This window comes from Sinocyclocheilus grahami, unplaced genomic scaffold (genome assembly GCF_001515645.1).
Source record: "Sinocyclocheilus grahami isolate Dianchi unplaced genomic scaffold, SAMN03320097.WGS_v1.1 scaffold8.1, whole genome shotgun sequence".
Classification (NCBI taxonomy): domain Eukaryota; kingdom Metazoa; phylum Chordata; class Actinopteri; order Cypriniformes; family Cyprinidae; genus Sinocyclocheilus; species Sinocyclocheilus grahami.
In genome coordinates this window covers 4454496-4470447 of record NW_015505187.1, presented here as the reverse complement: position 1 = coordinate 4470447, position 15952 = coordinate 4454496, and the positions used below count along the sequence as shown (strand labels likewise).

Here is a 15952-nt window from a genome sequence, read left to right as displayed (position 1 = left end):
GCAAGTTTCGTCATTACCAACAGAGTTCAACAGAACCTGCAACCATAGTTGGCTATAACAATGCTTTTGGGAAATGCACCCCTGAGCAACTAATGAGGGCTTAAAAGCCTTCTAAAACTATAGTAGCAAACCTGACTAGCTTTGTGGCTAGCTAAGACACTGTATACCACCTTAGGCTATAGGCCCTTTTCACAGTGACGTCAGCTAACTTCCGCTTTCCCGCAAAGCAATGTATCTGTACTTCCGTTATACCTTTACACCGGAGACTTCTCGGGAAAATGTAGAAAGGCGTTGAAATATGAAAGGCGTTATTTAAGAGTGAAGACTAATACTGTTAATGTACTTACAGTCGGGTTCTTTTGCGAACGTTTTTCTTCATCTGCTTTAGATGGGTGGCTTGCTTGCCGCAACTGCTTGCTTTCAGATTTGTATGACAACGATTATGTGTTCACACGAAATACATACTTGAAACCTTTTCACTTGTTATTTCGGGTTTATGTCATTCCTTGGATAATTTGTGAGTACACTGTGTAAATTAAATTCCCCCTTTAGTTGGGCAATAAAAAGACATACAACGTGATTTTGTTTTTATTTACTATGGGGAAATGACATGGACGCAAGTCATATTTTTTATATTAAATCGTTTTACTACATGGCAAGTTTCACATCCATAAAGGCAAGTGGTCTGAAAAGAAACTCATTATCCAGTTCAAGAATATGGATTAATATTGAAACAATACAAAAGGGACAGCCGCGTAGTTCTACAGATCTTTGGACTTCTACAATTACTTAAGTTCCTCCATTCAATTTCGCTTTAACTACATGTATACCATGTTTTTACTTTTTGAATTATTATTGATTAATATGATCGATCGTATTTTATTTTCATTATAGGCTATATGCAATGTGATCTTTAAAAAACAGCTATGACCTGCGTTTTATATTTATTTACAGAAATGCTGGCATCTGTTTTTAACTGTAAAAGCTTTTTATATAAACTTAATATATTTAATATTTATTTCTGAATTACATTAAATAATAAAACGGAAAATTATAGACCCCATTTTATTGATATTTAAATAGTACAAGCTTATGTTGAACTATTCTTGTACATACAGGCGCTGTATTAAGCAGGACATAAATTACTGAATGAAAAGGCTTTCTGTTACCACATGTAAATGTCTAAAACTTTGTTTATTTGAGAAATATAGCTAACCAACTTCATCTAACTGCAATAAAGACAGCAAACAGTGCGCGAGAGTCGCGGGAATCAGTGACTGCAGTGCTCCGTTTTCAACTCCTCCCTCGACTTCAAGCGGCAAATCTCGCAGATCGGTATTCGGTAAGTTCGTTTGAGATGCCAGACGCCTCTCCCTGAATGAGGACGAGAATAGACAGCAGCAGTCATCCTCTAATAGTATTTGTAGCAGTTGTACATGCGTCTGGGTGAACACCATGCTGGTAGCGATAGCTCTTACTATGCTGGCGGAAGTAAGAATACCCTGCTTCGCATTAGAACGGAAGTTGCGTGACGTCATGTAAAAAGGGCCTATTTAGGGATGCCTTAATATGCTCCTATGCTCCTTATTATACCTCCAACCCTGATTAAATACACCTGAACCAGGTAATCAAGAACGTTTGGAGTGCTAAAGACTTCCAGGCAGGAAGTCAGGCACCCCTGGTCCAGTTTAAACTGTATTTTCTAGTCTCATAACAAGAGTAAATTGGATGCCAACTAACGTTATAGTTGTGCTACTATAAGACTGGACTTGGACATGAAGTCTGATCATACACTACCATTAAAATACATTTTTTTAAATCATATAACAGTATGTGTTTAATATGTTTTAAAATTTAATTTATTACTGTAAAAATATTACAATCTGCTTAATATATTTTGTAATTTTTAAACAGATACATTTTGATACATCTTTTCATAATTGCTGATGAACAAAAAGCTCAATGAAGCACATTTATTTGAAATAGAATCTCATTATACGTCTTTATTGTCACTGTGTCCTTGGTGAATATAATTATTTCTTCTTCTTTTGAGAATGATTATTAGAGTGATTAGAATGAATGATAATTTGACACTGAAGACTGGAGTAATGGCTGCTGAAAATTCAGCTTTGCCATCACAGGAATAAATCACATTTTAAAATATAGAACAATTCTTGTAAATTGGAATGATATTTCACAATAATAAAGTTTTACTGTATTTTTGATTTTAAAAAAGCAGCCTTTGTGAGCATGAGACGTCTTTTGAAAACATTGAAAGTCCTTAAATATTACAAACATTTTGGTTCATGGAAGTTCATGGAAATTTTGTCAACAAAATAACAAGTTTTTTTTGGAAAACACCATTTCTCCAGGCTTGTATGTTTCATTTTGTATGAATGGGGTTGCGTCATTATTTTCACCCTAAAACCTCAAAAACCTGACATTTAGTTTTTCTTCCTTCCTCGTTTTCTTTTCTGTGTCTGACAGAATGTCAGACAGCATATGTGGCACTCTGTAAAAAGGAAGTGAACCAGTTACCCAAGCACCTGTTCTGTTTGGCTCATGTTGAGCTTTGCTATAAACCCCCTTTTTTTTTTTTTGTTGGATGAACTTTCTAGCTGCTGATTAAGCCCATGGCACAAACCCTTAGAGGGCTCGTTGACCTGAACTAACGCCCGCCTTTCTCTTTTCTCTGTAGGTACAACCAGGCAGCCTAAAGAAGGAGAGGTTCCAGGAGTGGACTACAATTTTGTGACAATTGAGCGGTTTGTGGAATTGGAGAGAAGTGGAGCTTTGCTGGAAAGTGGAACTTATGAAGGTAAATTGACCAAGTTGCACAACCAAGTTTTTGTCCCAGTATCGTATTGCTAGGATTATGGATTTGTCCTAAACTAACTAACCAACCAATTTTGGGCCAGATTTACTAACAGCTTGCGCCAGCGCAAACCGTCTTTTGGTGTTAAAATAGTACTGTCAGGATTTAGCGCTGAAAAGGCATGGACACAGTTATTTTTGCCCCTGACCTTATTGAATATGCATTTGTAGGAGTTTCCCTTTCAGACGCAAAATTTATGGGAGGAGACTATTTAAATGAATCACACAACGCGATTTACTAACGTTTGCGCTTGTCAAATTACTGGTATTTGCGCCATTATTTAACGCCCCAAAAAAACATGTCTTAAAGCAGGCGGTAATTTGCGCTGCTCTTGGTAGATTGCGCTGGTCATTATGGAAATGATCTAGCTGCGTCTGTGTTCTTTAATGTGCGCATTGTTAGTAAATCACGCGCAGAATTTTCCCTCCCATCAGCCCTATTATGGAAATGAGATCTAACGCTAATTTGCTCTGTTTAGTTAATCTGGCCCATAGTATTAAACTGTTGGTTTTTGTGCTATGGACATGACCGATACCTCAAATCATGGAGTTCCTTGGGGTGACGTGTGTTATTATTACTACTCTAAGCAATTTTAACCTAGTGAACAACACAATCAGGTAAATAATCCCATAGATTTACATTGAAAGAGGGAACTGTATCATATTTAGGAGCAAAATATCATCAGCCAGGTTTATATCCACATATTTTTAGGCAAATTTTGAGATGTTGAGTAACAAATGCTAGATAAAAGTTTTATATGGTAAGAAGACATTTGCAACAATTGCAATGGAATCACATTTACCAAGAAAAGTCATAGTTGTGCATCAAAAAGGTGTGAATTTGCCTGAACAAGTAACATGAATGAATAATTCTCTAAGAGAACTAAAGAAAACATGTTTTTATGGTCATTCTTAAACGCCAGAGCCAAAGCTTATCATTAAAATGATTGGCTATTATTTACCTCCTTGAGCTGTCTGACTTGCTCTCACTCCCCAGACATAAGGCGTCTTCTGCCGTTTGCTTACAAATTTGTTCTTCAGAGCATTTTGTTTGCGTGTGTAATTTATTACATTTAATAATGAGACACAGTGGCGTCCCCAGTGGCTACAAGTTGTATAGCCATTTCTTTTTTGTGCCATTTTACATTTTTGTAAGCTTTTTGTTTTCTTTTTGCGATAATCAGATTTTCGAGACCCTAGTCGAGAACAGACCTTGGGAAAGTATCTGATTAGTGGTAACTAGTTAATTCGCAGCGTGATATAAAAATACCCTAAAGGGAATCTGATTCTCTGGGGTCTTGTGAGCTTAGCCTTTCTTCACTTCAAAAGTCCAACAACTCCATCCCTTGAATTAATATTACTCTCCTCCTCCCTCTTTCGGTCCATTTCTACTTTTGTCTCCAAACTGACTCTCTAAACTACTGAACGCAATCTCCATATGTGAAATAAATCAGCTCTTCTCTTCTACTCGTGTTAATTTTTCCTCAGTGTTCATAATGGTGATTTTGATTTCCATCATGTTTTAAAGAATGTGACTAGCACAGTAAAGAGCTCTGAGACCGTTTCTCAGCTCAGCATTAATAATGTAACATCAGGTATAGAAGTGGAGTTTTTGATGGGTTTACAAAGGATTTTGAAATCTAATATATAAAAAAGCCTTTAAATCCCTGGATACAAAAATGTACTAACACACATAAGTATTTATCAAGTATATCAAGAGCTATCCTGTGAACTTCATTTTTTAGACAATCTTGAGTAGAGGTCGACCGAAATGTGTTTTTTACTGGCCGATGCCGATATTTAGAAATCAGGGCAGCCGATGGCCGATATATGATGCCGATTTTTTTGGCCGATATTTTGACCAATTTCTCCCCCCAGCATAGTACATGGCTCAAAACTTAAGCACCTTCTCAAAACAGTTCTGAAGCATGCTTTTTGTTTATGTTTGCTGACAGACACCAGTGTTTCCCACAGACTGCAAATTAATTCTCTGCCAGCAGGAGGCGCTGTTGGAGCGGGAGATATAGCGGTTTTCCCGGTAACGGCTGTAATCAAATAAGCACTGCGCTCACAAACGCTACTTTATCAGGCATTACAGGAAAGACGAAATGAAAAGGACACCGAAGCTTTTCTGAAGACGGTCGGTTCTTTTCAAAGATACATTCATATAAAAACACCCGCGCTGCATTTTAATTTTGAAACGCGCAGTGCTCAGTTTATTCAACAAAGTATAAGCCTTTTGGAAAATCTATTTACTCAATGTATGGGAAACACTGGACACTGCTATAAGTCAAATGGCCAAGTGATAACAAAAATAAAAGAGTTCACACATAATACACAGCCCGCTGCTCATAACTGCTTAGAGTGCACTGGCCACGAGCGATGACATCGTGGATGCTATTGTCGGACCCACACACACATTTCACGAGGAAAGTTAACGTGCATGTTATAATCAGCCCAGAAGTTTCGTCTGAACTGCATGTGTTTCTACTTTCACATGCAAATGACTTGTTGCACTTATGAATATGATAACTGCTAATATGATAGCATCAATTCTAGTAGGGTAAAACGTAATTATGCTTTTGAAATGGTCTGTTTTGCCCTGCCATCATTAGCTGAAGCTGTGTGTGAACAAGAACTGGCTGCCCCATGTCTCACGCAGCCAGAGAGAGATTCTCCGGCGTTCCGCAACAACGCTTAGCTGCCTGCAGACACGCCTGCCTGTAAATCGGCCTAATTTGCAGCAAAATCGGCTGATGCCTCTAATCTTGAGCATTCCTACCACAGTGTTATTTCCACTGCATCAGATTATGTATTGAGTTTATTAGCTGTTTTAATAAAATGTAGGTGTTATTTGTCAAATCTACTTTTTTAATAACTCTAAATATATCTGAAATATATTATATTTAAATCATTTTTATTGTAGTAATATTTTGCAATATTACTGTTTACTGTATTTTAGAATTAGAGACTTCTTTATAAAAAAAATTTAAAAACTTACATCCAGAAGAAACACTCATATTATCATGGAATTGTGTTTCAGAAAGAAGTATGGCAGACTTGATCAACTTACAGTAAATGCAAAGAAACACTTAAATGTATGATCCAGAAATACAAATATTAGCAGTGTGATGTTTATTATTCTACTGTTATTGTTTTTAAATCCATATTTATGAGTTACAGCTGTTGCGCGCTGCAACATCATGTCAGGTAGTGACCCAGGGAGAATTGAAGGCGTACTCAACCAGATGCCCTGCTCTCCTCTAGAGCCTGTTCATCCCAGGGGAGCCGTGGCACTTTCACTCAGTCTGTAAACATAGAACAGCACTCGCTCGTTTGAGCAACAGTTTGTGTGTGGTGTTGTACAGGTGTCGGTGTCCTGGCTGAATGGACTTTTGAGTTTTGTTGGTTTGTTTGCGGAGACAAGATTTCCACTGACTAAGCAATGTGAACACCACACTCACAGTAGTAAGATATTATGAACACTTCACGTTTACCTTGTCATCTGACTAGTCATCTAAGTACATACCAGACTTATTTTTCCAATTTTTATATATTCTTATTTTTATATAAAGCTAATTATAATTACTACTATGTGTGTAGATTAGGGTATTGATGGTTTAGGGACATGTCCATATAAAAAAATTAGCTTTTTTATGTATGTATATGTAGGCCTGTATATACTTCCATACTCACTACTGTTAAAAAGTTTGCAAAGACCCGCCCCACCTGGTTTCTGTTGCTATGTCCGACAAGCAATGGCGCTCATGTCACAAATCATGTTCTCAAGCAGTGAAAAATACATTGTGGAGCAAAGAGGAAACTGACAACATGCCGACAGACAAGACAGAGCAGGTCACTTTTGTTATGAAACAAAGTCTCAGCTTTCAAATTTTGTCATTTTTTTAAAAGAAATTCAAAGAATAAATACTGTTTTGTGGCTCTTTAATGTGTCATGACATCACTGTAGCGCCTCAGTTCAAGCGGCATGTGAACCGATCATCTCTTCCTCTTTACTAGTTAAAGCATAACATAAACATGAATGAACATCAGAAGGTATCTTGCTTCAACCATGGAAATATATCAATGCACTAGTGTTAATTTTGTCAGCTATTTTCACTTTAGTCTTAGTCGCAGGCTTGTTAGTTTTTATCATATTTAGTCAACCTGATTCTATTTAGTTTTAGTCAAGTTTTAGTCGACCAAAAAAAGTCTCAACATTTTAGTCTAGTTTTAGTCCAAGAAAACCTGAAGTATTTTAGTCTAGTTATAGTCAATGAAAACGTGACATTTTAGCAATAAGATTATTATTAATTAACCGTTCAGCAGTATTAATTTTGGCAGCCATATTTAATTTAGTCTAAGTCTTACTCAAATGTACATTTTAATTATCATATTTAGACAAACTTGTCCAGTTTTTGTTTATTCAATGAAATGTATGAGCATTTTAGTCAGGTTTTTTAGTCAATTAAATATTAGTCACATTTTCGTCATTCTGTATAATGGTTAAACTGATAAAAAAATATATATAATCGTAATGATTGCTGTCATTTGAGACATTTACTTTTGCATTTCAGGTATTGCACTTTCTCCAGTAAGCACAAATCAATAGAATGTGGACACACTCATGGTGTATTTTCCCTCATCTAGTGTACTGATTTATTATAGGCTTTTTATTGTATAAATCAACACCAAAGACTTATGCAATCTCTCTGTCTACATTATGAAAACAGCTAAAACAAATGAAAAATATTATAACAGTGAGATTCCTAGTAATTCCATTAATTCCATAATTGCTGTAGTCTACTTCTCTATTAAGACAACAGCGGTTGAGTAAGTGTATTTATTCAGCGATCACAATCTCAAACAATATAGTGAGATCTCATGACAGAACACTGACCAGTTAATGACACTTTCATTTAGATTGCTAAACTCCAGCTTGTTTGTTTTTCAGATCATCTGCACTTCCTCAATGAGGAGTGAGCGCATGGTTGCCAGATTGCTTAAAAAAAGCAAAACACACCAGGCGGAAAATGTATGAATTTAACAGCGAAACTCTGATTAGGAGATTAAAACTCTTCTGGCAACCGCACTCATGAAAGCTCGCGTAGTAGAGGCCTGTAGAGCAGTCGGCAATAACATTTTGTCTCCTTTTTTTGACGAAAATAAAAATAGGTTTGGTAAAGTTTTTATCTTTTTGAATACGTCTTATTTCGTCAACGAAATTGCATGTTGGTATAGTCTTAGTTTATTGACCTTATTGTCGTCTCGTCTTCGTCTCGTCTTAGTCATGGGAAAAAAGCTCGTCAACGAACATTTTTCGTCATAGTCTTCGTTAACGAAATTAACACTACAATACACTCCGTTTTTCAAGTTCATGTCCACCGATGTTAATCTACTCTCCTGTCTGGTTTGTTTGTTGAACAAAATGGCAGATTTGGCATTATGATTGGTCAGATCGCCTGTCAATCAAACTCCCGGCGAATTGTCAATTATGTTTTTTTTTTAATTCAGTAGGATACATATACAGTAATTGATCAAAAGAAATAGATTTATATTTCAAAATTGATAATTGGTGTTCTTTTGAACTTTCTTCTCGTCATTTTGGAATCCCGAAAAAAAAATGTATCATGGTTTCCACAAAAAATACTTGGCAGCAAAATCATTTTCTAATTTTTCTGGAGCACCAACGTTATTAAAATAGAAAATTAACCATTATCACACTGTTTACTATGATTTTAGATAAGCCTTTTCTTTCAGAAACATGAAAAAGTATTACAAATCCTAAACATTTGATCCATACTCTGTATTCCTATTTAATTTTTTTTCAAACTTAACTACTGTTAAAAACAATACTACAATCTTAATTACTACACACCAAGCCTAAAGGCCATTGCACACTGAGTCCGAAATTTTTGCACGTTGAAAAATAAATATAACCTCACGCTGTGTCAATTACGTTTACACACTGCCTCCAAAACTTTCATCCGTCATAAAAACAATTTGTATCGGGTTCGATTTTGTGCGTCTTTCGCATCCGTGGCAAGCATTTTGAGAGGCGTTTTGACAATTCAGAGCCACCGTACAAGCAAACGCCAAAATCCAGAATGGCGATTGTGAAGTTCATCTACTTCGTCTCGCAGCACAAAGCACTGTGAAGATCCTTGCACACTGAGTTCACAGTATATATACCCGTAATAATCTTGCTGCTTCTTAATAACGAGGGGGAACTCTCCTTCCTCTCTATATCTCAGGATTGGATGGACCCAGTATTTCCTTTCTTTTTAAGAAGCGAGAGGACAACAAAATCATCCTCACTGCTTGAAGACTCCATTTAGTACTGTTTTGCTCATTTTTTCGCAACGGATTAATTAATACACATCGGACTCAGTGTGCAAGGTTTCTGTGTGTGACAAATTTTTAGGATGACGAATAAGAAAAAAACGCATATGAAAATTTCGGACTCAGTGTGCAAGGACCTTAACACTACCCCAAAAATACTTTTTTTTCTTACTTTGAGAATCAATAAACATTATTTTTGAATCACTTTAATGTCATGTTGCCGGAAGTCCCTAAAATATGTGTCTGCAGAGGCAGCTCACTTCTGGAAGCAATTTTGTCCCCAAAGAATAACTACAGTAAACACCCACTGGAAAAAAGTGCCTTGCTTATTGCCTGAGAGGCTGATTAACAACATGCAGGAAACTGCATCTTTCTCCGTTCCTCCAGTTGTGACATGGTGGTGGCAGAGCTTACATTATAAACTTTCAAATGTCAATTATGCATCAAATGTCTGATTGGTTGCAGATAATTATTACGGCACCCCGAAGCCCCCGGCAGAGCCCAGCCCACTGCTGCTGAATGTAGCTGAGCAGCTGTTGCCTGGCGCTACACCCAGATCCCAGGGCAAACGCAGACGTAACAAGTCCGTCAGCAACATGGAGAAGGCTGGCATTGAGCCACCCGAGGAGGAAGAGGAGGAGAGGCCCGTCATCAACGGCAACGGAGTGGCCATCACCCCAGGTGAGGAGCTCTCAATTTAAGAAGAGAGATCTTGTCATGTGCTGTGACCTCAGATCAGGGTTACTAGCATAGAGATGATTACCGTGAGGCCACTAGGTGCATCATCATAGCAACCGCCTCCACTCTAAATGATCTCATAGTAACCACTGTTGTCAGGGCAATAGCCTAGCAACTGTCGCGCCAGCATGTTATCACACGTTCCTTGTTTTTGCGCTCCATAAGAGAGGCTCTGCGGGGCAGAAACGTGCATCAAGTCTGGATGTACTGAAAAAACCTTTTGTTTTCTTCTGGCTTTAATACAGCAGCATGACATAGTGATTTAGAATCTAACACAGTGAGAGAATTGTTGACATGTAGTAATATAAAGAACTGCCAGAGGAAAATGTATTGCTCAGATCTTTCATAGCTCAGTGCACTTAAATTCAACATGAAATCAAAACTGACCCTATTTGCCTTCTTAATACAAGTTCCTGGTCTTATTGGGCATGATTCATCAGTCCATGTTATTTGAAAGAGGGGAAAAATCTGAAACTTTCAGTTAACATTGCCTAGACTGGAAATAATGTTAACCAAAGGCCAAATATCTGTTTAGGCATTGTTTTCCAAGGTTTTCTGAATTCTTGTCTGTTTTAATTGAATGTTGATATAGTGATGTTTATGGCAATAATGAAGATAGATTTCAAATAAGTGGGGGACCCTAAAGGGATTGTTAACCCCCAAAAAATACAAAATTGTACCTCCATTGAACTTCCACTCCAACTTTGATGCTTCCAAAAGTACATCAAGACATCGCAACAGAAATCCATATGAACTGAGCTCTTTAATCCAAGTCATCTCCTTTAAATGTTGAAGAGATTTAATTTAGGCTGTTTTCCACATATAGACCTCAATGCACATACTGTCAGGGTGGGGGTAGAGGATGGAGCGAGGACTCAGTACTCCAGAGAAAGGGCTTTTATTGATAATAAAAAAAAAAAAAACAGCAACAAAAACTACCCCGTGGGAGAAAAACAGGCTGGCAAGGCAAGGCAAGATCTGGACACAACACATCCAGGGAGAGATGAAGACGAACTGACGCAGGACTGCAAACACAAGGAGAATAAATGGAGAGCAAGTGAGGAGGGGTAACGAGGGACCACATGTGGGGCAAATTAACTAATCAGGTAACAAGATGGGAGGGGTCAAGACAATTGACATGAGCACACCGAATCAAAGACAAAAAGCCATGTGCTCACACAAAACAAAACACAAGCACATGGCCAGCAAAACAAATCACAAGCCATGTGCTAGAACAAACGGGAGGGTTGAGCCATGGAGGCTCAGGCAGACCAGAAATCCCGGGGAGCCTGGGCGGGACCAGAGGAACAGACCAGGGAGGCTCCGGCTTAACAAGACCCCCGGCGGCCCACCAGGGCGGAGCCGGAGGGAGCTTGGCAGGCAGGAAGGGTGGAGCCCGTATCAAGGAGGGAGCCGGCATCAGGGCAAGGTGCTTGGGTGGGGCCGGCAGGGCAAGGATCCTGGGCGGGGCCGGCAGGGCAACGAGCCTGGGCGGGGCCGGCAGGGCAAGGAGGCTGGGCGGGGCCGGCAGGGCAAGGAGCCTGGGCGGGTCTGGGACGGCCTCCAGGCCAGTAGCAGCGGGCTCCGGGATGGCCTCCAGGCCATGTGGGAGGGAGGAAGCCCTTCTCCTCCTCCTCCGTCTCCGAGAGCGGGGCACTGCCACTTCGTCGGCCACCTCTTGGGGCGCAGCCGCCTCTTCGGCCGTCACAGGGACCACTGCAGCCTCTCCAGCCATCACTGGGGGCGCTGCAGCTTCTTCGACCGCTTCCGGGGGTGCTGCGGCCTCTTCGGCCAGAGGGTTCCCCTGACGGGCTAGGAACTTGATGAACCCCTCAAATGACAGGTGATCCAACCCTCTCATCCTCCACCAGTTGAGGGGCTCATCAAGGGAGTAGTTGAAGAGGTCCTTGAGGGCCGCATCATTAAACCCCAACCCCTCTGCAGCAACGCTGAACTCCAGGGCAAAATTCCTCACGTCAGCCCCCTGTTGACGGAGGGAGCTCAAGGTGATACGAGTGTCAGGGCTCTGTCACAAAACTATGAATTACACTAGACCGAAGTGACAGAACCCTGACACATACATGGAGCAAATCAAATATGGTAAATGGAAACTCACCTGTACTTGCTTGACGTGTGAGAAAGTGCCTTAAACATGTACAGATAAGATTTACATTATTTGAATTTTATTTGTGTTTTAAAGATGAATGAAAGATTTATGAGTTTGGAACAAGACAATGCTGAGTAATTGATGACAGAATTACAGAATGTTCATTTTTGGGGTGAACTAACCCTTCAGCCTCCACATCCTAGTCAAAAAAGTGGGTAAATATTATTTCACTCAGAAATACATCACTTTATGGACATGAAATTAGTTGCAAATTGAGTTTAATGTTGACTTTAATGGAGTTCTCAATTATTGACTAAAGTGTCAACTTTGTCTTTCACGGTGTTGGGGAGTACCTAGTTAAATGTAACGGAATTACGTAATTTAATTACAAAATAAATGTAACTGTAATCTGTTGCAGTTACTGAGAAAGTCAAGTCAAGTCACCTTTATTTATATAGCGCTTTTAACAATACAGATTGTGTCAAAGCAACTGAACAGCATTAATTTAGGAAAATAGTGTGTCAATAATGCAAAATGACAATAGTAACCGCTAATTTTTCAGTTAAAGACAGTTCATCATTGAATTCAGTGATGTCAACATCCAGCTCAGTTTAAATAATATCTTTGCAATCATGTCAACGATAACGCTGGAAATGAAGTGTCCCCAACTAAGCAAGCCAGAGGCGACAGCGGCAAGGAACCAAAACTCCATCGGTGACCGAATGGAGAAAAAACCTTGGGAGAAACCAGGCTCAGTCGGGGGGCCAGTTCTCCTCTGACCAGACGAACCAGCAGAACGGAAAAATCAATTTAAGACGTAATAAAACAGACGATGAACAATATTAGCAGCAATTATTATATGATGCAATCAAACTTATAGCAAAATGTGGTAGTTCTGCATGTTGTTTCAGGGTTGGCATCATCTGAGGTCCTCTGAGGGGTTGCATCATCTCTTCTCAGGTGTTCTGGATCCAAAAAACTGTGTAATTAAATTACAGTTACTTATGAAAAAGTTAATGATTACAAAAGGGGGTTACATCTGAATATTTTCACACACATGCAGATTTAATTCATTTCTTTCCCAAACTGCATTGACTGCTCTAAAATATGAAACATCAATGTTTCAGGAGTTTGTGTATATGCTTTATTATATATGTTGTGTAGCTATATGCTTTATTTTTTAAATTAACTATTTTTAAGGCATTGTTAGATGCCAGTGTTTCCTGTCATAGTTATGCAAAGATTTGATTTCAAAAACAGTAGCTATTAAACTATATCTTATTTAAGCTTAGAATGATCTCAAAGTAAAAAGAGGTGCTAAAGTCTGATTTTGTGGTGGCTGTGCTTTAAAATTCAATTATTATCATCTTAATTCAAGTGGTGAAGGATTTTGAAAGTCTGACAGTAATCAGTGTTGAGTATCACTGTAAGGTTAACCCTGCCTGGTTTACATGCTTGAAAATGATTAACAGTTTAGAAAAAGTTTTGGGGGAAAAAATTGAAATTGAAATTTAGAAAAGTAATCAAATGTAATCAGTTACATTAATAAAGTAATTGAAATAGTTACACTACTTCTTACATTTTAAATAGGGTATTGTAATCGGTAACCTATTATATTTCCAAAGTAACTTTCCCAACACTGGTCTTTCAAAGTTTCTCTTAAAATTCTTTAAGAAATAGAAACCAATAAGACACATTTTGACAGCAAGTAAGAGTATATAATTAAGCTATGCTATCAATGTGGATAGCTCAAATAATGTGGCCTTGGGATTTTATGTGAAATGTTTGAGTTATTATTGAAATCTAACTTTTCATTGCATGCTTTGGTATCTTGCGATATCTGAGCACAGTTTGAAATTTTGATTAAATGTCTGAGGAGACACATTGTTATGAGATAAGAATATTCCTTATTTCTGTTGTGCACCATCTTAGATGTACTGTTTCTGTATTTACAGTAGCCTATATATATATGGTTTTCATATATATATATATATATATATATATATATATATATATATATGGTTAAATTTATCCACCATTGGCAAGTGTGGCAAAAAGACGCTGTTTTTAAATGTTGTCTAGATAGACAGCTCACTAGGTTTCAGAACAGAGCTTGTGTGTGTGATTGAGTGAAACTGTCCTTTCATTTTTCAGTTGATTAAAACATCAGTACTGCTGAATGTTATGGGATTCGGTGTCTTTTTCTTTCGTCTCTCCCTCTCTCTTCCCCTCGATCTCTCCTTTGGGACCTCCAACCTCCATAACTCAAACTAGGACACGTTCGGCTCTCTATTTTTTTCCCCTCTCTTCTTTTCTCTGGCTTTCTCACTGCAGACTCCATTTCACCGTCTCAGTCCGGCTAACTCCATCTCTGTCTGTTCTTCCATCATTTCTTACAGTCTTCTGTTTTTCTTTTTCTAACATGCCCCTCTTACAGTGACCTGCTTTTCAATTCTCTCAGAAACTCCCAATCTCAGTTACATCTCCCTCTCTTATAAATATTTTCTCTGTCTGTCTCGCTCACATTCACCGGTTTTCTCTTTAGTCTTGGACTCTGAGTTTCACCAGCCGTGCCGATAAAAGTTGGAGACGTCTCGCAGAATATAGCGCTGGATTATTGTAAATTTGACAGCTTCTTTTTATAAGCGTAGCTTCTCTTGGTGATTATTCTGTTGAATTATATTACACCGTTTTCATCTTTTTTTATCCACTTCTACTGTCTGATTCTTTTTAATTGATTGAGGTGTTTGAATCAGAGATGTAGGTCTGCAGTTTCTCTTGTTATAATGTTATAGATTTAGTGAGGCGTTTTGCAGTTTAAACAGTTTAGCAAAGTATCCTAAAGTACATTTACTGTTTTAAACTTTTCATTATGATATTGCTGAAAGTTTAATGATTAAATAAAGCATTAGTTTTAGAATTAGACTTCTGTTAAAAGCTATTTTTCTTGCATTTTTTCAGAGTCCAGTGAACATGAAGACAAGAGTACGGATGCCTCAGGAGAGATGCCCACCACATGCCCCTCCGAAACCTCCACAGATGCCCCTAAAGAAGAGACCGAACCACCAAAATCACCTCTCAAACCAGATGAGAATGACGAGTTGGGTCCTCTGCCAGATAATTGTGAGATGGCTTACACTGAGAAAGGAGAAGTGTACTTCATAGAGTGAGTATCTATATCGGTCTGTTTTTCAGCTAATTAGAATTAGAATGATAAAATATAATCAGCAGCATTGTTTAAAGGTGCATTCAGTACTTTTTTACCCAGAGAGTTAAATGAATGTGAATAGTAATTTTGAAAAAATATGTAAAATCATGAACATTAAGCAGTACACCTAATGGGAGCCATGTTGAGATCCCATGACCAGCTAGATATATTAAATATATGTCTATTTTATAATATGCACTGCATATGTATAATTAATAGTATTTTTGTAATGTATTTTATTATAAAATCCAATATATATATATATATATACAGTGGGGCAAAAAATTATTTAGTCAGCCACCAATTGTGCAAGTTCTCCCACTTAAAAAGATGAGAGAGGCCTGTAATTTTCATCATAGGTATACCTCAACTATGAGAGACAAAATGAGAAAAAGAAATCCAGAAAATCACATTGTAGGATTTTTAAAGAATTAATTGGTAAATTCCTCGGTAAAATAAGTATTTGGTCACCTACAAACAAGCAAGCTTTCTGGCTCTCACAGACCTGTAACTTCTTCTTTAAGAGGCTCCTCTGTCCTCCACTGGTTACCTGTATTAATGGCATCTGTTTGAACCCGTTATCAGTATAAAAGACACCTGTCCACAACCTCAAACAGTCACACTCCAAACTCCACCATGGCCAAGACCAAAGAGCTGTCAAAGGACACCAGAAACAAAATTAT

General features: G+C 38.2%; 1 protein-coding gene across 1 annotated transcript in view; it reads left to right on the top strand.

Moving 5' to 3' along the window:
- The first annotated feature begins 1436 nt into the window (after positions 1 to 1436).
- LOC107591172 (membrane-associated guanylate kinase, WW and PDZ domain-containing protein 2-like) overlaps positions 1437 to 15952 on the top strand; it is an 88420-nt gene continuing 73904 nt past the window's right edge. The window contains exons 1-4 of the mRNA XM_016280240.1: positions 1437 to 1491; positions 2699 to 2818; positions 9682 to 9897; positions 15023 to 15227. Coding sequence (XP_016135726.1) covers positions 1437 to 1491; positions 2699 to 2818; positions 9682 to 9897; positions 15023 to 15227 — 596 coding nt within the window. The remainder of the gene's footprint in view (positions 1492 to 2698; positions 2819 to 9681; positions 9898 to 15022; positions 15228 to 15952) is intronic.